Here is a 23531-nt window from a genome sequence, read left to right on the forward strand (position 1 = left end):
GATCTCAGAAATTAGAAGAGATAGCGATGCGAAACTTGCTGACAATGTTCTTCAAATGCATATCCAGCAAAATAAATGCTGAGTTTATATGACGTCTCTCAAAATCTGAGTTTTTAATGCTTCACTTGAGAAAAGACTGCATTAAATTTCAATAAAGCAATAAAGCATAAATCGGCAGCTTCTTCTTTACTTTGTCCATAAGCATTTTATGCTAGATCTTAAATTTTTAAACGTATTTTTAAAGAAAATACATGGCTTTAGAATAAAAATTCAATGAATAAACAATAATATAAAAAAATTTATTAATTAAAGCTTTTTTCTGTAATTTATAGTTTCTAATATCCATTATTTGAATGGTTTATACGAAAATTTTACGTGAAATTATATTAGTAAATTGAAATTACAAAATTAAAGTTAAGAAAACAAGTACTTTTCATTCTCATTCAAATTATATTGAATCTCTAAATAAATCTAACAGAGGCGATTGATCTTATAGATATCGGTTGGTATTAGCAAGCTAAGCTATCGGTTTCATCAGTCGTCAGTTGATCATCAGTTGTTGGATGTAGTAGATCTTCAATCGTAGGACGTTGGACAGCGGTCGTCAACAGCAAGCAGTAGTGTTTAAGTTAATCAAACTGTACCTTTACACCTATTATCAATTATCAATTAATTATATTAAATAATGAAAGATTAGTCTCTATATCCCAACCATTACTTAAATGCCAGTTATTTACTAACTTAAGCAAGCAATTTTTTAACTTATTCTGATTCCAATGTGATGCACTCTTCCTTGCAGTTAACCATTATGCACAACCAGCAGGAATCAGATGAGCTGGAAGACACGCATCTGTGCATCAAGTGCAATGCAACGATTGTGGGACTCAGCAAGTACATAGAGCATCGCAAAGGCAACTGCCTCAGCAACAATGCCAGAAATGCAGATACAAAGCAAGTGGCAGCGACAACAACAACAACAACGGAGACGACTCCAACAACGGATCACAGCTACGATCACAGCTTTTCGCATTTCGCCGAGCCCGAAGCACCCAGCAGTTATTTGCGTAAAGCAAATGCCAGTCATGGGGGCAAGACATCCAAAACGCTGACCGAAGCCTACGATGCCAGCTACGAGCCGATGGGTGCCGATGTGTTCTTCTCATCGCTGCAGCTGCAGAGCGTCTCCACGGGCGGCAAATCGAGTGCCACACGAGCAATGAACAACGAACGTGGAGGAAAGGAGGAGCAAGGCTGGCATGGAGATCCGCTGTTGAAGGCGATGCGCGATCAGGAGGAAAGCGATTTCAAGCCGTTGAAATTTGTGCATTCGCCCGAGGCAAGCGACGAAGAGGATGATGACGATGATCCAGATGACTTTGAGGCCGATGACGATGATCCAGATCACGATGCTGACGAGGATTACGATGTGACGCCACGTCGTCACTCGCCACCAGCTGTGCCCGCCACACACACAGGTGGCAAATGGAAACCCGAACATCGTCCGGCGCAGCTGCAACACACACATCTCGAACGCATCTCGCCCAGTTGGGATGAACCAGCCGAGGAGCAGCATCACGATCATCCGCCAGCGGAGCATACGCATGGCAAATGGGTGCCGGGCAGCAAGCAGCTGGAGTATCGCGAGAATATCGATCTGACCAAGTTGCAACAACCGAACGCAAGCTATTGGTGCAACATTTGCTGTCGCCGCCTCAAGACGCGTCTCAACTATGAGCAACACTTGCGCAGCGCCTATCATCAGCGACGCGCCGAGGCCGAACGACAGCTGGAGCAGGCGAATCTCGAGGGCGGCAATCTGACGCTCACCAAAGCCTTTCAACCCATTGAACTTGAACCACTTCGTCGCCAGCGTCGTTGTCGTCGTCAGCGTCGCACGCAGCTGCTGCGCTGTGAACTCTGTCGGCACAGCATGGCCCGCCATCTGATGGGCAAGCATCTCATCTCGCATTATCATTATCGACGCCTGCAGCAACAGACGCAGCCACAGCGACAGAACTCGTTGCACGCCATACTCGAGCACATGGGCAGCATTGTGCGACAGGCGCCCTTCCAGTGTCTGCCCTGTCAATTCTATGCCAACACCGAGCAGGCCTTTCAGGTAGGCAAAGCTTCAACATATCGATAAGCTGTGAAATTTACACCACTTTGAAAAATCTTTCGTTAAAAAAATGTACCAAAAAACTACCAAACACCATATCCCAATTTGGCTTTTATTACATTAATGAGTAACTAAGTTTTATACAGAGAAAATAAGATTGTCAACATTTATAACAAGTCAGTATGTCCGTCTGAACACCTAGATCTAAAGCACTACAAGAAATAGAGCTGGATTCGATCCCTGTTTGCTTTGGTACTCTATAGTATATTTTAAACGTTATAGTATTACGATATACCAAATATCGGAATACAAGAGATATATCTGGATCCTGGTTGCTTTGGTTGAAAATCTAGTATATTTGATACACTATGGCGTATCTTGAATGTTATAGTATATCGATATACGAAAAATAGATATACAAAGGATAGAGCTGTAATCGGGACCTGGTTGCTTTGATTGAAAATCTAGTACATTTTTGCCAAATATCGGCATACAATAAATAAAGATGTAGTCGGGTTCTGAATTTATTGTTTGACAATCTAGTTTATTTTGTACTCTATAGTATATTTTAAGCATTATAGTATTTCAATATACCAAATATCGGGATACAAAGGATAGAGCTGAATTCCTGGTTGGTTTGGTTAAAAGTCTGGTACATTTTTGTACTCTATAGTATATTTTGAACGTTATAGTATATAGATATACCAAATATAGGTATACAAGGCCTGTAATCGGGTCTTGGCTGCTTCCATTGACAATAAGTATATTTTGTACTCTATAGTATATTTTGAACGTTATAGTATATCGATATATCAAATATCGGCATTCAAAAAATAAAGATGCAGTCGGGTCCTGATTTTATTGGTTGACCATCTAGTATATTTTGTACTCTATAGTATATTTTAAGCATTATAGTATATATGGTATATAGTATATACCATATTAGTAGTAGTTAGGCATCAAGCTCGGTGTTCGCTGCTCAATTATTATTCGAATTTAAAAATGATTTTTTTTTATATTTATTGTAAAGTTAAACAATCAATTTTTAGCACTTTTTATCGCAATTAGTTGTTTTGCTAAATTCATATAATTTACTTAAAAATTTGCTCTTCAACAATAACACATTATGGAAATTTAGCATAGCAATTTATTCATCGTTGAATGACGCCTTGTGTAAAATACATTTATTTCTATTGAATGCATATTATATTGAATGGTTTAAGTAATTGTTATATTCATTTTCTAAATGTTCACAAATGAAGTAATTCAACAGTGCGCAATCCACGTTTCTTCGAGAGTAAAATCCATTGTTATCAAATAGCGTAAGACAAGATTTCGGACTCCAATCACGTGAAAGCAATTCGCTTACTGGTGCTGTAAACCAAAACTTCAATTGTCCAAATGTAATTTCGTGGTATTGCCAAAAAGTTGGCTTATTCATCAGGCTGTTAATATGGCTTTCAAATTGAGGCTCAATATGGGGACCTGCCACACGGCCACCCGAAGACGAACACATCTCGCTTGCCGTTTTCCAATCCACCTTCTGAGTGCTTTCAATATAATAATATTTTTTTCCGTACTGCTTGTAGCGATCATCAGAAACTGAGAGATTGCGGCAGCTCACTTCCATGGAATTTTGCAAAACGAGAATTAGAATTATACTTAAAGCAAATCGGATTCCCATTGCGAACTCTTTACTTGTTACTTTTACGTTTGAAAGCCAAAATACGACTGTAGAATTTCACTCGATTGACCTGGTATAAATACGCTTCTTTTGATTATTTTTTAAATTGCCGCGTCTGCCTTAAACTGATTTGATTAATACGAGGCAAATAAAAATTGATAACGTCGTTATACATATAAGGTCATCTTGATTTGCCTTATATAGTCAACAGCGATTAAGTGATTGAAAAAGAACAAGAAAATTACAATACGTATTATATACATCCGTATATGGAAATATTTATAATGTGTGGCAAGACAGCTTCGAGATTCTCCATAAATGGAATGAATTAAAACCGTACAATGTTGTCAATGTTTGCACTGAATAATTATTATAAACTTATTATCAGTATTGCCGAAAGTGCAAATCACTAGACAGAAATATACAGTATTTTTCAGTCAAAAAAAGAACGAAATTGAAATTGTACATAAATATATAAAAATAATGAATTAATGAGCATTTACTTCTTTATTTATTTGGCATAGAAAAGAATAAAGTTTATATATTTTTAAATCTTACAACATTAGCGTCTTCTCGCAAATAAACAATTGTTTTGTATCACAATTCTCAACATTCATTAGATGCTTATTATCGTTAAATCTTAATTCAACGCAGTGCTCGCTCGATTCATAATTATAAGGTTCGCCATCATGCCAATTTAAATAACCCTCTTCGTCACCCTTGACAACCGAAACGTATTTCCCCTCTTTAGCTAAATCGCTAATTCCAATCCAATAATCTTTATCAGTCTGCAATTTCTCCATAATTGCATTGAATTCATCCTGATTTTCGATACTAATTAAACTTCCACCTAGGATAAAACATTTGTTGACTGCAACAAACCAATTGAGCTCTTCAGATTTTTCAATATAATAATAATTTGATCCAATCTGCTGATAAGCTGGTCCAGGTATTGGCTTCTTATCTTCCTCCGCTTTATGAAGATGTTCCAACTGTTGCTCGACTTGTTTACCCTGTGATTTGATTTGTTGCAAAATTTGTTCACTTGCAGTGCTCAAGTCTCTAAATTTCTGTTGGATCGTATTATCCTGCAAATCGAATTTTGCCTCTAATATTTTCTTCGTGTTTGCCAGCTCCAACAAAAATTGTTTTTCATGAGCAAAATCAGTCATTTGTCGCTCTAAAGTCTTCGTATAATCTAACATAGGCTTCATGGCTCTAAAGCAATAATTTCCACAGGTTGACTCAAGATGCCTCGATTCCTGACAGCTCTATGAATGGAAACCGAAACTTAGGATCATCTAAAGAGAGATTTATTAGGTGTACTTACTTCCTCACTGCCATACACAACGACGACTGAGAGAAGGAGTCCAAATATTATTATATGCATTTTGATTCACACAATATTAAACAGTGATGTGTTTTTGAACTGAAGCTCTTCTGGCAAAAACAGAACTTATATACCAAAAATATACTATATGTAGTTCATATATGTAACTGATTGGAATGCACGTAATGCGCAATATGTGATTTGTAATTGAACTTAAGGTTACCAAAATTGAGACAAAGAAAGAGACGAGTCGTTGTCTATCACTTTCATTAATCTAAACATATAGTATTAATGGTTGAACGTGTTCGATAGACTCTGCTTCTAGATTTATACGAATAGAATTTTATGAAGGTTAAAATATTGAGCATTAAGGGCAACTTTTAGATTTGTTGTTGAAATAATAACTTTATTACAATTTAGTGTTTTTATTAAGTGCAGAAAGACATTGCCATAAGAAGCAAAAAATAAAAGAAAATACACTTTAATAAACAAAAATTGTATGAAAAACTGTTGCTATAATCGTGAAGACAATTCTTAAATAGCCCATTCAATTAAACAGATGTGTATTTATTTGAATAATAATATATTCATTTATCTTAATTTCCTAATTCGCAAATAAACAAAAACCAGCCCAGTGCATTATCAGCATCTTTATTACAATATTGTTTGGTTCGCTGTTTTATCAGCACAAATTTATGTTTCTCGGTCAATAAGAAGCAAAAGTGATTTATTTATTTCGAATATGTTAAGACGACAATAGTTAAACTGATAGTTTATTAAAAATTCATAAGTGTTGATGTCAATTTAGTTCTCTGTACGTTCACAAATAAACAAGTTCTTCTTTTCACACATAGCATCATTCATTAGGTGATTTTCATTATTGAACCACAATTCACCGCAATGCTCGTTAGAAGACGCACCGTTATTTGGCTCATTAATATGCCAATTCAAAAACTTCGGCTTTTGACGAGTTGCTACGGAAATAAAATCACCCTCTTTAGCTAAATCGTTAATGTCAATCCAATAATTTTTTGTAGCTTGCAGTTTCCCCTTGATTGCATTGAATTCATCCTGATTTTCGATACTAATTAAATGTCCACCTGTGATAAAACATTTGTTGACTGCCCTAAACCAATTGAGCTCTTCAGATTTTTCAATATAATAATACTTTGATCCAATCTGCTGATAAGCTGGTCCAGGTATTTGCTTCTTAACTTCCTCCGCTTTTTTAAGATGTTCCAACTGTTGCTCGACTTGTTTACCCTGTGATTTGATTTGTTGCATAATTTGTTCACTTGCAGTGCTCAAGTCTTTAAATTTATGTTGGATCGTATTATCCTGCAAATCGAGTTTGGCCTCTAATAGTTTCTTCGTATTCTCCATCTCCAACAAAAATTTTTTTTCATGAGCAAAATCAGTTATTTGTCGCTCTAAAGCCTTCGTATAATCTAACATAGGCTTCATGGCTCTAAAGCAATAATTTCCACAGATTGACTCAAGTTGCCTCGATTCCTGACAGCTCTATGAATGGAAACCGAAACTTAGGATCATCTAAAGAGAGATTTATTAGGTGTACTTACTTCCTCACTGCCATACACAACGACGACTGAGAGAAGGAGTCCAAATATTATTATATTCATTTTGATTCACACTATATTAAACAGTGATGTGTTTCAAACTAAATCTCTGTTGCCCAAATCAGAGTTTATATAGCCAAAATATATTACATAACTGAAAGCATATGACGAACTTTAATAATTGGGTTGTATTTGATCTTGAGGTCATTAAAATTGGGACAAGGACAGAGATAAGTTGTTGACTTTTACTTTCACTAATCTAAGCATATAATATATAGAATTCTGAGTACGTTATCAGAGCAGCGTCTGGCAGAATTTCTAATAGTAGAGTACTTAATTCAATTTTAAAATTTTTCCTAAAAGAATCACTTTATTACAATTTCATAAGAAGCGGAAATAAAATAAAATACATTTCAGTAAACAAAATTCGTCCAAAAAAAAGCTGTTGCTAGAATCAAGCAAGCAATTTTTAAATGACCCACTCAATTATACAGATGTGTAGTAGAATAATAATATATTTAATAATATTAATTTCTAAATTCGCAAATAAACAATTTTTCTTTTGAACATGTGTCATCATTCATTTGGTGCTTAACCTCCCAATACAATTCGCCGCAATGTTCATCACCACCGAGATTGTTTGGTTCACCTGAATCCCACATAAAATATTTTGCTCTGCGACCTGTAGAAATGGAAGTAAATTCACCCTCTTTAGCTAAATCGTTAATGTCAATCCAATAATCTTCTCTAGCCTGCAATTCGGCTTTGATTGCATTGAATTCACCCCAATTTTCGAAACTAACTAAATGTCCACCTATTGCCCGACATTTGTTGACTGCCCCAAACCAATTGACTTCTTCAGATTTTTCAATATAATAATACTTCGATCCAATCTGCTGATAAGGTGGTCCAGGTATTGGCTTCTTAACTTCCTCCGCTTTTTGAAGATGTTCCAACTGTTCCTTGACTTGTTTACCCTGTAATTCGATTTGTTGCACAATGTTTTCAATTGCAGTGCTCAAGTCTTTCAATTTCTGTTCAATCTTTTTGTCCTGCGAATCAAATTTCTCCTCCATCAGCTTATTCGTGTTCTCGAACTGCGACAAACATTTCGTTTGATGTTTAAAATCATTCACTTGGTTCTGTAGATTCCTCGTAACGTTTAGCACAGGGTTTATAATATTCGAGCAGTAATTGACACAGTTCGTATCTTGCTGCTTCGACTCCTGAAGATTCTATAGATGGAAATTGACTTTGAGATCATCTTAACGATCATTAATCGAATTAGACTTACATATTCACTGCCGTATACCACAAGGACTGAGGCAAGAAGAAAAACAAATAATGTGTTCATTTTGACTCGCACAAAATTAAATATCGAACTTAAGCTATTGGACCCATAACCAGAGTTTATATACCCAGAAAACATGTACTATATACATACATATATTAACACATTTTTTAGAAGGGTGTTTGATATCAAATTTCTGGTGAAATAATTTATTGTTGTTCAGATTAAATGTCAATTAAAAAATATTAAAATTTCTTATCAGATGATTTATAACATGATGGAATTTGAAATTGCGTCAAATAAAAATACATTTCTAAAATATAGCCTTAATAAACTGTGCAATTTTTTACATACTTTTTTCGCAACCTTATCGGAACAAAACATATAAGAAAGCTACATCGAGTGTGCTTGATTGTAAAATACACAACTACCCAATAAAAATCAAAACAATGCGGTACTTATTTTAAATATACCGAATAATATAGCGAAAAATACAAAATATACCGAATTGTTTATTTGGTACATTGATATAGTACTACACTCAACATAGATATACCAATGAGTGCAAAATATACCAGATTGTCAGCTAAAGCAACTAAGTCCTCTAGTAAATACTATCGAAAAATAATTAAGTCTCCAAAAAAAATAGTTTTCAACTTTGAAGTTTGGTCTACGACTTGTAGAAATCGAAGTCAAGTTATCATTTTTATCTAAATCGTTAATGACAATCCAATAATTTTCATCATCTTGCAGTTTCTGCTTAATTGCGTTGAATTCATCCATATCTTGGATACTAACTAAATTGAGAGACATTTGTTAACTGCTTCAAACCAATTGACTTTTTCAGATTCATCAATATAATAATATTTTGAACCAATCTGCTAATAAGGGGCCGAGGTATAAATCAAGTTGCCTCGATTCCTGACAGCTCTATGAATGGAAACCGCAACTAAGAATCATCTAATAGACAATGTATTAGGTGTCCTTACTTCCTCACTGCCATAAACAGCTAGGACTAAGAAAAGGAGACCAAATATTTTTAAATTCATTTTAATTCAAACACTTTTAAGTACTGAAGTTTTCGTAGAACTGAACTAGCTTACGTAACTGATGGCCTTGAAAGTACATTGTATATAGCGATCCAGATTTGAGATATGTATTTGATCTTGAGGTTATCATCAAGCGATTGTTTACAAAAATAGTATTTTCTTATAGTATATTGCTGAAAGTAGATTGTACTTTTTAACACAGTGTAATCTCTACTAGACGGACGCGCGTAGAATGTTTATTCGACCATATTAAACTTCAAACATTTCAAGTTAAAGTTGATTTATTTATTTCGCATATTCCCGAATAAAATATGCGATAATTATGCATCAATTGGTTGAAATAAAAAAGGAAAAAGTCGTCATACTTAAATTACATAGTACTTATCAGAGCTCGTTTCTATGTTCGCAAATAAACAATTGGTTTTTACTAACATACATGTATCATCATTCATTTGAAAGTTACCATTACGATTCAATTCAACGCAATTCTCGATATCTTTCCAGTTGTTAGGTTCACCTGATTTCCAGTCAAAATAGGTTGCCCGGCGACCTGTGGCAATGGAAACATACTCTCCCACCTTAGCTAGATCGTTAATGTCAATCCAATAATGTCTGTCATTCTGCAATTTGTGATTGATTGCATTAATTTCCATCTGATTCTTGAAACTAGCCAAATGTCCACCAAGTGCCAGACATTTGTTAACTGCCTCAAACCAATTAACTTCAGTACTTTCTTCAATATAATAATATTTTGAACCAATTTTTTGATAAGGTGGACCAACTAATGTTTTTCGTACTTCAAGATTGTTAAGCTTTTGCTGGAACTTTACATCTTGCTGTTGTAATTGTTGTTGTATGCTTTCGGTTGCAATTTGTAGCTTTTGTTCGACGTATTTATTTGTTTCAGTTTCATTACGTAAATTTGCGAAATTTTCTAAAAACTTTTCATTCTGTAAATCTATTAGTTTTCCGAATTTCGTGAAACTGTTCATTGACTCATTCTTCAAGTCATCCAGTTTGCTCTGTAAGTCTTGCATTTTATTTAACGCAGGTTTTATAGCTTGAAGGCAATACTTTCCACACAGTGATTGCAGATTGATCAACTCGCTGCAGTTGTTCTGTAAATTTTTTAAACTCAACATTCACTTCACATAACTATTTTATGATAAATAGGTCTACTCACTTCTCCATTGCCCAACAGAATAAACATTGAGACTAGAAGTACAAAAAATACGCTCCGTATATTCATTTTAGTTTGAAGAAAATTGCAGAATTGTGAACTCTAAGAAACTGTTGCTCTTAAATGATTTGCTTGTGCTTAAATACCCAGAATATACTGTATTTCGCTTAGAGATAAGACAGATAAAACAGATCTCATTGCATTAAATAAAATCTTATTGTACATAACGGAAATGATGTCTTATCACTAAATTTGCATTTAAGTTAATTACTTGTTTTATGTGCAACTTCCATTCATAAAGCTTCTTGATAATATTCCAAGAAATTGTTGATTAGTTTAACGGAAAGCAGACAAACTGTATTGTTAAAGACAGACGAAGACACAGACAAAAAGTAAATGCAAATATTCATAACTAAATATTTTGTCGGGAGTGCTCGACTGTTTAATATCTGCCACACTTTTTCAACAAGCGCAACACAATGCGATATTATTCTTAAAACATATCAAATTGATATACAAAAATAATATTAAAATATACCAAAAGGCTGTATATTTAATATATCGATATACTATTGAGTTAAAAATATTCCATAGACTACCAAAATATACTAAATTATATTATTTTTAAATATTATTAAAATACCAAAATATACCAAAGGTTATATTAAGTATGCATGTAGGTATACTATTGAGCTACAAATATACCATAGGCTACAAAATATACCAAATTATCAACGAAAGCAACGAAGACTCGACTACAAATATTTCTTAAATAACTTCAACAATTCTTATCTGATTGCAACCAAGTTTTCAGGAGTTATAAAGCTGTAGATATTATTGTACGTATGATTTGTATCGGAAATCTGGTACATTTTGCACTCTATAGTATATTTTGAAGGTGGTACTATATTAATATACTAAAGATAGCTATTTGGTATATCACATACTAAAGTCAGTATTCATTTTTTTGTATTTTTGCGGTCTATTAATTTCGTATGTTTTATGAATAAAACCTCAATCTCATAGTCGAGAACACTCGTCAGTAGATTTTTTGTTATAGATTTCTTCATGCCGTCAATATTCAAAGCTCGTTCTGAAACCATTTTTAAACATTTCCTTGCTATTGTTAATAAACACTCTTCTCTTTTGATTGCAGTCTCATTGGCGCTCCGCTTCGCATGTGGAGCTGACCGAGCGGTTAGGTGGCGACTTCTGGTGCAGCTACTGTCAATTCGAGTGTGGCAGCAACGAGGAGATGTGGCAGCATCTGCTCGACGCCACACACAAGGAGGTGCTCTTGGCCCTCAATCGATCCGTGCCGGTTTGCATTGCCCAGCGTCGACTGCTGAGTTGCGGAGTGTGCAGCGAACGGTTTCTCTACAATGCGCAACTGCGTCAGCATCTGGCCAACGAGCACGTTGAGGTGTTGGCCACACAGCAGGGCAGCGCATCGGATGAGTATCAGTGTCGCTTTCGCTGCGACATCTGCGGCGTGGCACAGAGATCCCGTGTTGCGCTGCAGCGTCACGAGAAGCACAAGCATCGCCTTGCGCGCTACTATTGTGCGCTGTGTCAACTGCAGTTCGAGACGCCGATGGAGGCGCGACGTCATCGCAATCTGATGCAGCACAAGCGGCATGCCAAGCGACTGATGCCCAAACGGGCAAAGATGAGGGCAGGGCAGCCAGAGCGTGAACTGGAGCAAATGTTGTGCGAAGTGCTCGAGGAACAGCAGCCAGAAACGGAAAAAGACAACCTAGATGCCAAGAAGCAATGCTGCAGCAGTTGTGCGCTCAGCTTTGAGACTCCTCAAGCGCTGGTCGAGCATCGTCGTCTGTGCCATCCCATGGACAATCACGCCTGTCTCAGCTGTGGCAGCAGCTTTCAGTCCGCTCAGGCGTTGGGTCGACACACACGCAGTTGCCAACCGCCTTTGGCCTCCAGTTCCAGCCACTGCAATCCACCGTCGAACTCTTATCACTGTGATGAATGCGGCTTTAGTGCGCAATACAAATCGGATCTGCTCTATCATCGTTTCTTTCACACGCGCGACTCGGCGATTGGCAAGAACGAGCTGCTGCCATGTCCGCTGTGTCCGAAGCAGTTTCGCAAACACTCGTTGCGCGCCCATCTGCGGAATCACACCGATGAACGCATCTTTGAGTGCGCCGAGTGCTCGACCAAGTTTGCGAGGCGCAGCAATCTCAAGAATCACATGGCCACCATGCACGGTCATGGTCGCCAGGAACAAGCGACAACAGCAACACCGAGCAATGTTAAGCGTAAGCAATTGACCAAGACAAATGCGGAGAAGCCACGAAAGACTTTTCAGTGTGGCACCTGTGGCAAAATATTGAACAAAAAGTAAGTACGACTTATCAATAGACTTTTTATTCTCTGTTTTGAACGCAAAAAAGTCATTTGAACTGCATCTTGTGGCAAAATAGCGAACTATTTCTCAATAGAGCCTTTATTCTCAGTTTTGAAAGCAAAAGCTTTAATTAAATTGCATTTAAGTTCACATTTTATGGTAGTCTCTTGGATAATAATTTATTTTCTGAGCTTCAAAATTATTTGCTGAAATTTTACTGAAGTTCGCTTCTTATTCTAGTCTCTAATAACGATCTTGAGCAGTTATTTCTTAATAATCGTATTCTCAGCTAGACCATATTTCTTTAAAAAAAATTATATTGATGTACCAACATTTTGCACATTCAATTGACAATTCTGTTAGATTATTGTCATTGAGTTTCAATACTGATTTAACTTTCTTTACTGTTCTTATTTCCTACACTGACATTAAATTGTTATTAAAAAAAAAACTGCATTGGAATAAAAAGAACAACTTAATTTAACTTTTGTTAACTCCATACGCTTGATTTTCTTCTTACGTCTTTTAAAAGACTTCGTAATATTGAAATGAAAAGAAGAACTAACTTCAATACTTATGAGAAATAATTTCAAAGGTTTTGATTTGAAAGTCTTTTAAAAGCGTTTGTTAATTTTTTAAAATTCAATTTTTTGTTTGCTTAAATATAGGAAAGATTATTGCGATTAAAATAAATTCTGTATTAGTTTTGTATTGAAATGAAAAGGGAAATTCACTTTTACTTACTAGTCAAACTCTGATCATCTATTTTTATGAAATTTAAGTTGAGTTACTTGATGAAGACGTGTTTTTTAACAAGCTATTTCTATTTGGTTTCTTTAGTAATTTAAAAATTATTACATTACTTCAGACAGCAGAAAACTGCAATACACTGTGCTACAAATGTTTCTTTCAACCCAAACCCAGCAAAAATGTGCGCTAATTAGAAATGCAGAAAATAATACAAGCAGTCGTAAATAGCAAAACAGCCTCAGGAGATGCAATGTGAAATGTTTTGCACATATGAGAAAATGTCATGCAATTTATTGTGTAGTCGCCTTTCAGGCAAATAGTTGACCATTATGCAAAGAACACAACAGCATGAGATGCAGCAAATGAAAAAGGCGCTGCAAATGAAATCCGTGCAATTTTGCATTTTGCATTAATTAAAAATTCCGGGGCGAAAAGCGTTTGCTGCGATTGCCAAATAAGTAACCAAAAAATAACTCATTAAGTGCTGGACATTCCAGCTAAATTACGCAAAGAAAAAAAAGAACGAAGAGAACGAGAGTGTGAGTGGGAGTGTTGGAAAACACACACATGTAGCATGCGGCATGTGGCATGTGGCAGGACTGCAACTTGCCACAAAGTATGCAATGCACTCGCAAATCAAGCCTGCCTGCGGCTCTGCCACCAAAAAGTGCACCAAAGAATATAAACCAAGTGAGCACAAAACAATTGCTGTCTTCATGCCAAGCCCAAGCGAGAATACACTTTCTGTGTAATCTGAAAATATATGTTGTTAAATTGTTATTCGAATATTTGAATACCTTAATTCATTAAAATATATACTATAATATAATTCAATGCAGAACACATTTTATTTTTATTATTATATAAAACAATAATTAGTCGCAATCAAATAAATATTGTAGAAGTTACTTAAGTTAGTTACTTTTAGTTACTTTTGTTTGGTATATTTTGCACTCAATGGTATATTTTGAATCTAGTACCATATTAATTTGGTATATTTTTAGTATTTTATGATATGTTTGAGGGAGTTGCTTCAAAAATACTTTTGCTTGGTATATTTTGCACTCAATGGTATATTTTGAATCTAGTACTTTATTAATTTGGTATATTTTTAGTATTTTATCGTCTGTTTTAGGAATAATACCGCACTGTTTTGCTTTTATTCAAAACACGTAGCAAATATCTTACAGTCGAGTGTGCTCGACTGAAGCTTTCTTACTTGTTTTTTCGTTATTTATTTAAAAAGCATTTCATTATACGAACTGCTCTAAATGCGCGAATCTTTCAAAACACATGACATAACATCAATGTAAATCTAGTCTTTTGATATTGTTATTGACAACTAAAACACAACTGAAACTAGACGCATATTTTAATGAATATTCAAAGCGAAATATCACAAGAGTTGATCAACATTATAAATATGCAATTAATAACAAAATTGTATTTATTTCAACTTATTTAGACTTAATTTAACTGGCAGATGACGTTATTCAATGCTGAGCAACTCGAACTTTTGTTTATTCGATAACTTGTAGAATCATCATTTCGCTCAATTACTGGACATCCACGTCCGATCCGTCGATAGCTCTTGCGACTTCCGAGCCAATATCTCGGTTGCCTTAACTGATGCTGAATGGCATCCAGGTCTTCGTGGTCTCGCAATTGTAAGAGCAATCCATTACTTAGTTCACAAAGGGAGTGTGCTTCCGATCTACTCGCCAATTTAGGAAATTCGAGAAACCGATAGTCTTCAACGTCTATGTAATTGTTGGCTTGTATGATTTGCAATGTGCATAGCGAAATAATACTCCAAATAATTCCAATTTGCATTGTACTATTGTTAGCTATGCTTGCTGCTATTGAAATGTAGATCACGACTGAAGCATCCCATTGAATGGGGGAGTCTTAAATACATCATTTTCGGATTAGTCAGCACATTCAGTTTTGTTTACACTGCTATGTTTTTGTTTACTATTACTATATTTGATTGCGTTGCAAAATAATTTCCTTATGCAATTCAATACTCAACGCAGATATTCTATCAATGTTGTTAAACACATCGATTCGCAGATACTCTTAACATACATTAAATACAATTAAGAAAGTCGACAAAACAAGTCCATAAGAACAAATCATTGCTGTATTATTCTCAAAATATTCCTCATTAAGAATTAGTAGTATACCAAATATAGCCTTCGGTATATTTATAGTATTTTTCAGTAGTATGTCAGTATACCAAATATATATATATATATATATTTTTAGATATATTCATTTTTAAGTAGAACATCAATATACCAAATATAGCCTTTGGTATATTTTCAGTATTTTTGCGTTATTCATTTGGTATTTTCTGACAATAATGCGGCAATGTTCTCCTTAAATTTTTTATTTGGAGTATTGAGTAGTATATCAATATACAAAAAAAAAAGAATTCGGTATATTATTAGTATTTTGAGGTGTGTTAATTCAAAATATACCAGATTGCCACAAATCAATCAAGACCCGACAGAAGCCGGTATTTTTTTGACACATAATAAATAACAAATTTCGTAGAGAGCAATCTTATCTGTGTTCAAAATAAAACCAAATTCGATGTCAAATGTTGACACAAATCATCCAATTAGTATACTTATTAATTTATTATTAGTATACTTATTATTAATTAATTATGGTCATGCTGTATTTCAAAAGGTCGCAATAAATTAATCACGACAGTTCAAGAGAAATTCCCCGATTTGTTTACTTCGATTACTTAATTTATTATACATATTGTAGTTGAATTTTAATCTCGTATTCATATTAAATAATCCCAAAGACTCGCTGCTTTCATTGTGACTCAAGTTAGATTCGAGAGGATGAGGGGATTGAGAATGCTATTCTTGCGTGGACAGATCCAAATCTAGGCATCCAATTACGTCTCAGTCGTAACTAATCATAAGTTTTCTTTTAGTCTGTGCGATGTGATGACGTCTGCTGCTCCTCGTTCACGTCCTGCATTCACATTCACATTCATATCCATATCCTATAGTTGATGCTCGCTGCCAAGTTGCAACTAATTCCTTAAGCAAACATTAAGTTGAATTGCAGCTAGTCGACGGCTGAGACTGAGACTCTGAGTCTGAATCTGAGTCTGAGTCTGAAGTTTGACTGGGAATAACTGAATGCATAAAGCAAAGGGTCTTGTGAGGAGAAAAGGCAGAGAGAGAGAGCATTTTCCACTTTTCAAGTGATTATTTGAAAAATTTATTAAAATGCTCATTTGAAGTTATTGTCGTGCGCGCTTTGATGTAGATACTTTGCTTTTACGACTAACGAGACCAAGTGGCCAGCCAAGGAGCCCGAGACTCGCAGATCAACTGGCTGCAAGATTACACTGAACTGGGAAAAGAGGAAGGGGATAGGGATGGGGAAGAGAAGTGGGTTGCCAGTGCCAGCAAAAGTTTCCAGTATGCCGCAGTCGCAGTCGCAGTTCGCCGTTGAGAAAAGGACGACGCGACGTCGTCAGTCATGTCAACAACGCAACGCAACGCAGCGCAGCGCAGCTCACTTCCGGAATTCCAGACTTGAACTAACTCAACTTTTACGGCTGCTGACGGCGGGTTGCTGCTACCAGCGACGCTAGAGATGGCAGCGTGACACGAGTAGAATAATACCAAAATATTCAACTATATCAAGTTGCTAGATATTTATGTAGATTGAGTATTCATACCAAAATATTGAAGTATATAAATTTGATATATATTTTATAGATTCAGTTTACATTTTTTCTTAGGGAAAAATTATGAATGAATTATTTTTTAAATAGCGAAATATTTTGTATTTTTCTCTAATGAAATTTTTATGTAATTCTTTTGTTTTGTATTTTGTTAATATTTTAAATATATAATATGTATTTATATAACTCATTTTAGGAAATGGAACACAAGCATTACCAAGAACACGTTGATATGAACGTTTTCGTGAATAGTAATGAATATTACATATAAGAATAGTGAAATTGGGTAGAAAATTTACAGCCTGCAGAAAAATTATATTTCTTTTAGCAAGATAATCTCATTAACAATCCTGAGTTATTTTTTATTTCTTAAAGTTCAATATTAAAAGTTGTTTTAAATGACAAACAAACAATTAGTATATGATCAAATTAAACTTAATAATAATTTTTGACTTCCTAAAGACGATAATTTATAATTGAACCTCAATATTAAAAGTTGTAATATAGCTGGTCAGATTACCATATCAAATAAATTTACTCGTATATATCGTATAGCTAATTCGCTTCTCATTAATTCGTGTCACGAGCGCATCACTAGCTTGACTAGAGTCTGCTCGCTGGCTGTTTAGATGGGTCCTGTGCGGATACTTTGCCAGCATCAGCATCAGTCTAAAGTTTGAGGCGCTCACGTCCTCTTTCTCATCTCCATCCTCAACCTCTTTTTCTCTTGCTCATTTTCATCCATCGTCGTCGTTGGGCAATTCACTTTTATTGAAATGGCGTGCAATGTTCTGTTTTGTTCTGTGCTGTTTCGGAATAGGAATCGGATTCTTTTGGCATTTCGCATTTCCAATTCGTAGTTGTTGCTGCCGCTGCTTCGACTGCTTTTCTCTCTACTCTCTTCTTTTTCTGTAGCTTTCTATGTCTGCGTTTCTAGTTTATTTTATTTTGTATTTTAAGTCATTTCTATGCTGCATCATTCGTTCTCCCGGAGTTGATTCTGTTGATGGCACAAAGTGCAGTGCAATTCATTTTAATGGTCTCTCTCCATCACACCACTTCCACGTCCCACGTCCCATTTCCCTAGTCCTAGGTCCAGTCGTCACTTGAGAGTCAATTTCACAAAACTTGATTTCCCATTTCCAATGCCAACACACTCGCTCCATCCATCGATTTAAGGGATTGGCATGCTCAACTCTCGCCAGCCAGCCAGCGCATTCATTCACTTTTATGAATCTGCGAAATTGAGTCGGACATTGTTCGGTTTTTGTGGTCCGGCCCCCGTCAGCAGAACATGTATGTGTGTGTGTGTGTGTTCTGCTCTTGTTTTGTATTTGTACTGAGTTTCAATCGCTGTTGTTGTTGATGCTCATTGGCAACTCGCAGCCAAGCCATGTCGTATCTTTCTATCCTGCTGTCTGTGGCATCAACTCGTGAGCATCACGTCAGCATGCATAAATGTTTATCAAATGGAGACCTTTTCGATTGAGCTTACACAGCTCTCCATAAAAGAGAATTAAGAAAAAGATAGTGTTCTAGCTGCAGTTTAATTTGAGGCAGAATAATCATCTGTTAAAATTTCAAGTATCTATCTATCCATTTATTAACTTTTTTTAAATTATTATATATCAAATTTATATATATATGTTACCTCATTGTGCATCATTCCATTTGCAATCAATAACACTTGTGAAACCCTATATTTTATATGCATTTTGTCATTACTTTTTTCAATTATTTCCCATGAAAACAGTTCAATAATCTCAGGCTTTCAATTCAATTTTTCGAATTTTAGCAGCTGAACAATAGATTGGGAATTGATGGAAAATTAGTGTGAGGTAATCTTAATGCTGAATACAGAATATGCTTCTGTCGAGCATTTTATTCAAGAGTATCTAAGTCAAGTCCCCTTTAACACATCACAAATGTCTAGGGTATAAGTCAAATGTCGCAAACTTGAACTAGAACTGATTGTTTCACACGTAATAAGCGCTGATAGCAGAGAATACAAAGTGATAACATATATTTTAAATTTTGTTTATAATCGTGTAGGAACACTAAAGTAGTTCTTAGTCGACTGTGCGATACCCGGCTTTAAATTTAAAATATTTAAACTGCAATATAAATTGTTTTAATAAACAATATTTTAAAACAATGTTTTACACCCACGGGAAAAGCGTAATTATTATTAAAATATACCAAAATAAATATCGGAAAATACAAAAATATACAAAAAGCTATATTTGGTATATATGTGGTATATCGATATAGTATATATTGTTCCAAAACCTAATTCACACTCGCTCGTAATGTGTGCCGGGTATGAAGAAGCGTGTATTATTTAAATCTATTTAATAGATTCTATTAAATAGTTTGAAAATTCACTCGGATGCTTTAGTTGTCTGCTGCCGTCTGCCAACAGTGAGTCACAATGAGAGTGATTAGTCTGGTGCTTTTAATCGCAGTACTCGCAGTTCAAGGGAATGTTCCGGTGAGATTACGCAACAAAACAGTCTGCGATTAAAAATACAAATTCGTTTTTCCTTTTTTAATAAATACGACAGACTTGTGAGGAATCCAAAGCGCTTGAGTCGACTTGCGGTGGCTATTGCTTCAATGTCGTCAAATCGCTGTTAGATCACTCAAAAGCAATGCAAAGTGAACTCAGATATTGCAATCCAAACTCTGAATCAAACATCGATGCCCTGATTGAACAAAGGTTTAAAACACTGGAGGCCAAGGTGGAGAAAAGGCTTAAGGATTTGCCGATTAAATTGCCAGCTGATATATATCCCTATGAGCAAATCGGTTCAAAGTTCTACTTGATTGAAGAGGGACTTTATCTCAACTGGTCTCAAGCGAATCGTCTGTGTCTCCTAACGGGCGGACATTTGGTGCACCTTCAGAATCGAAGCGAGCTGAATGCCATCATCCCGCGACTGAGCAACAACGATTATTGGCTGGATATCAACAATATCCTGAAAGAGGACGATTATGTATCGAAAACATCGGGCAAAGCACCGCCTTTCTTCGCTTGGTTTCCAAATGAGCCAAACAAGGGTCAAGAGCGCTGTGTTGAGCTGCACAATAAGTTTTCAGTGTATGCAATGAGCGATGCCAAGTGCGATTCTAGTTATTTCAATATTATCTGTGAGAAGGAATTTAAAGATTAGTTCAGTGTTGAAAATGTAATACTCTTTTCTTAATCATTGCTGATTTTGTGTGGCATGCGTTATCAATAAAAAAGACCTCACTCAAGTGGAGTATTGAATATTGAATATGATTTTAACCTAGCAACATTTAAGAAATGTTCACTCCTATGTTTTTTTTACAGGGCAATAGTTTGATTGGCGAATCAGTCGAAATACTATTTAAGGAGTGCTTAAGGCTCATTTAAACTCTGTTACATCACACCAAAGCAAATGAAGTTGAAGATGAAAACCCATTGTAACTAAAGCAATGGATATTATAATGTTATTTGTATGCCCTTCACATGTTGTTTGAATTTCCTTGACTCTGGAAAGCCACACACTGAGTGTGAGTTACCCTCTACCCATTTTCAATAACAACAAAAGAAATAGTCATATAATAGTATATCAATATACTAAATATAGCCTTCGGTATATTTTAGTATATTTTTGGCATATTAGCTTGGCTAATTAAACCTTAAAAGTTGTTCGTAATCGCTAGCACAGGTTGAATGACATTGAAGCAATACAATGCAAATTGTGATAAAAGATCCGTTGTCTCTCATAAGTAAAAGTAAAGTAAATTTGAAGAGGATATTAAACTAACAATAAAGTCGACATACATAATCAGAATCATACTTAATATACATATATTCATTTCGATTCGCACAAGGCAGCAAAACTAAAACTAAATGCCGATAATGCACAGCATATATAGCAAGCTGTACTATATTTCGTATTTCATCAATATGATTTATATATATATTATATAAATAATATATGTATATATAAGAAATACAGTATAATGTCGATAAGCGCACCGATTTTTAATGCCATTGAATTGTTAATACTTTATATAGGAATTTTTGTATAATTTGGAAGATATCATTTTTTTATTAGCGGAACAACTACTAAATTCAACCAATTATCAGGACATCAAACATGTATGATGATTTTTTTTGTCAAATATTATTTCGCATCCGTTTGATTTTTGATTTTATATTTATGTATAAACAGAATTTGTTTAATTTACATAATCTTTACTTTATGTGTGTATAAAGTCAGGCCGTACTAAGTATATTTCCTATTCATTCAATTTTGAATATGTATTTTATGTATGTATTTTCCTTTTCTTATCACCAGTAGAGCACACACTCAATCGTGTGACAAAGCGTAAACAGCTCGTAATCAAAAGTTTAAAAGGTTGAAATTAGTACGTCATAAAATGTCTGTAAGCATATTGATTCCTGGAATCATATAAGTAATGCTTGTGCTTAGTGCTTTTAAAAAATTAATATAAATTACACAGAATGAAATAAATACGCCAAAGAGGAATAACACGTGTGAAAAACAGTAAGAATATCGAGTGTGCTCGACTTTGATATACCCGCTAACCATTTTCAATAAAGGTAAAACATAAACAATACCAACATAAACAATATCAATACAAAAGAATACTTAAATATACCAAAACTGTGTTAAAAATAAAAATTAAATATACCAAAAACAATATTCGGTATATAGATGAACTATCGCAATAACAGTATACCATTGAGCATAAAATATACCAACTATAGCCATATACCGAAACATATTTAAATATACCAAAGACAATATTCGGTATATAGATGAGATAGTGCATTGAAAATATGCCATTGAGTATAAAATATACCAACTATAGCAATTTACTGAAAAATATTTAAATAAACTAAAGACAAAAAATATACCATTGAGTATAAGATATACTAAATAATTTTAACCAAATTAACTAAAACCTGACTGTAAAAGCTTTTCTTGCAATATAAAATTGTTTCCTAAATAACTTTAATCAATTTAATGACTTTATACTGAATGCATACCAGAAATATCCCTCTAAAATCTAGTTTAAAATGCTTTATTTCGTCGAGCATTTTTTCCAGTTTATAATTCCTATGCATTATTATTAAAAATCTGTACGTGAAGAAGTTATTTTGGAGACTGTATAAAAGATAGGAATAATAAGCATAGAAGTGATGTGGATATCAGATGCGTTCGTAATAAAAAAGATTGCAAGGGTTTAGAGGTGAGACGTAAGACATTTAACGATAATTTCCGACGACTCTTCAAGTTGTGCTGCCGCCTCGCAGATAAGCCAACGAAAATGAATAAAAGGTGTTTGGGTGGCACTTCCCTAATTACACATGGGGCATAAATGTGTGTGCAGCCACGCCCACTGTAGCTTGATAAAAACTAATTTCACATGCAGCACAGGACGAACCATCAAAATCCAGCTAATGTCGCACAAGCGAACAACAACTTTGGAGAACTGCAAAAGACGATGTGGCACAAGACTTACGTACCAATTACATGAAAGTTGGACAAGGATTGGATGCCAGTGGATGTGGATGTGGAGGGGGAGTGAAAGCTTGACTGGCGAAAACTTGAGCACATCCTTGTGAGTGACACCGGAAGCTGTCGCTGCACTGGTGACTAACACCCGCGGCACAAAACTTGTGCCAAACCAACACACACACACACTCTAACACAGAAGACACGACAAGGAAGACAAGCAAAAGGCTGTCATAAATATTTATGCGAGTTTTGGGAACAACAATGCCAAAGACAGAGCACAACACCATTGACTGCGACGACGACGACGACTACACATGCGATTGTCTAAGAAGCAGTTCAGATGCGAGATGGAGTTGGGAGTTAAAAGGAGGCAAGACACAAGGAATTGCAGCTGACAATGAGCAGGCAGCGTCGGCAGCAGCAGCAGGATACATTTGCACCTGCAGCTGCCGCACCCGCGACATGTTTGCTCAGCGTCTTGGGCTTCCGCCAACCATCCAGCCAGCCATGTCCTTAGCTTCAGCTCCTGCTGCCTCCTCTGCTAATGGATGGCGTGCAAAAGTTGACACAACACCGCCAGCCCAAAGCCAAACAGCTTCTTTGCAGCGTGCAGCTGCTGCTTCTCTTGTGTTGCTCTCGGCTGATTTCTGTAGACTTGAGTTCGACTTTGAAGGCTCCCCTTCTTCAGCTCCCCTTTTGACTTCCACACCCAGCCATTGGCTGCAGAACAAAAGGGCAAAGTTTTCGTCGCCAGGCGTGAAACGTTTCGTCAACTAATCGCAACGAAGTTGCCTCGCTACCAGCTCATCCACATCCTCATCCTCAGTCGCATTCTTATTCTTATCCTTATGCATATTCACATTGAAAGGCGGCGCTTGCTAAAGGGCGTGTTTCGATTTTAAATGTTTTATGGAATGAATGACATTTTAAACATTTGTAT

At 35.5% G+C, this 23531-nt stretch overlaps 3 protein-coding genes across 3 annotated transcripts in view; 2 read left to right on the forward strand and 1 right to left on the reverse strand.

Annotated features, from left to right (window-relative positions):
- LOC117564015 (zinc finger protein 423) overlaps positions 1-23531 on the forward strand; it is a 179094-nt gene that overhangs the window by 145487 nt on the left and 10076 nt on the right. Inside the window, exons 2-3 of the mRNA XM_052002842.1 lie at positions 800-2119; positions 11387-12594. Of these exons, the coding sequence (XP_051858802.1) occupies positions 800-2119; positions 11387-12594 (2528 nt within the window). The remainder of the gene's footprint in view (positions 1-799; positions 2120-11386; positions 12595-23531) is intronic.
- LOC117565231 (protein teashirt) overlaps positions 1-23531 on the reverse strand; it is a 199603-nt gene that overhangs the window by 106983 nt on the left and 69089 nt on the right. The window lies entirely within an intron of this gene.
- On the forward strand, positions 19449-20343 carry LOC117564019 (C-type lectin domain family 6 member A-like). The gene is made up of 2 exons (XM_034242619.2): positions 19449-19563; positions 19637-20343. Exons 1-2 carry the CDS (start codon positions 19504-19506, stop codon positions 20243-20245), a joined length of 669 nt encoding a protein of 222 aa, XP_034098510.1. The 5' UTR covers positions 19449-19503; the 3' UTR covers positions 20246-20343.

The sequence above is a fragment of the Drosophila albomicans genome, chromosome 2L (genome assembly GCF_009650485.2).
Source record: "Drosophila albomicans strain 15112-1751.03 chromosome 2L, ASM965048v2, whole genome shotgun sequence".
NCBI classification, from domain to species: Eukaryota; Metazoa; Arthropoda; class Insecta; order Diptera; family Drosophilidae; genus Drosophila; species Drosophila albomicans.

What these genes read in the sequence shown, in the direction of transcription:
- LOC117564019 (XM_034242619.2), top strand. Translation starts at nt 19,504, where the DNA reads ATGAGAGTGATTAGTCTGGTGCTTTTAATCGCAGTACTCGCAGTTCAA. An exon ending in CAGTTCAAGGGAATGTTCCG is followed by an intron (nt 19,564 to 19,636) that starts GTGAGATTACGC and finishes TAAATACGACAG; the next exon opens with ACTTGTGAGGAATCCAAAGC.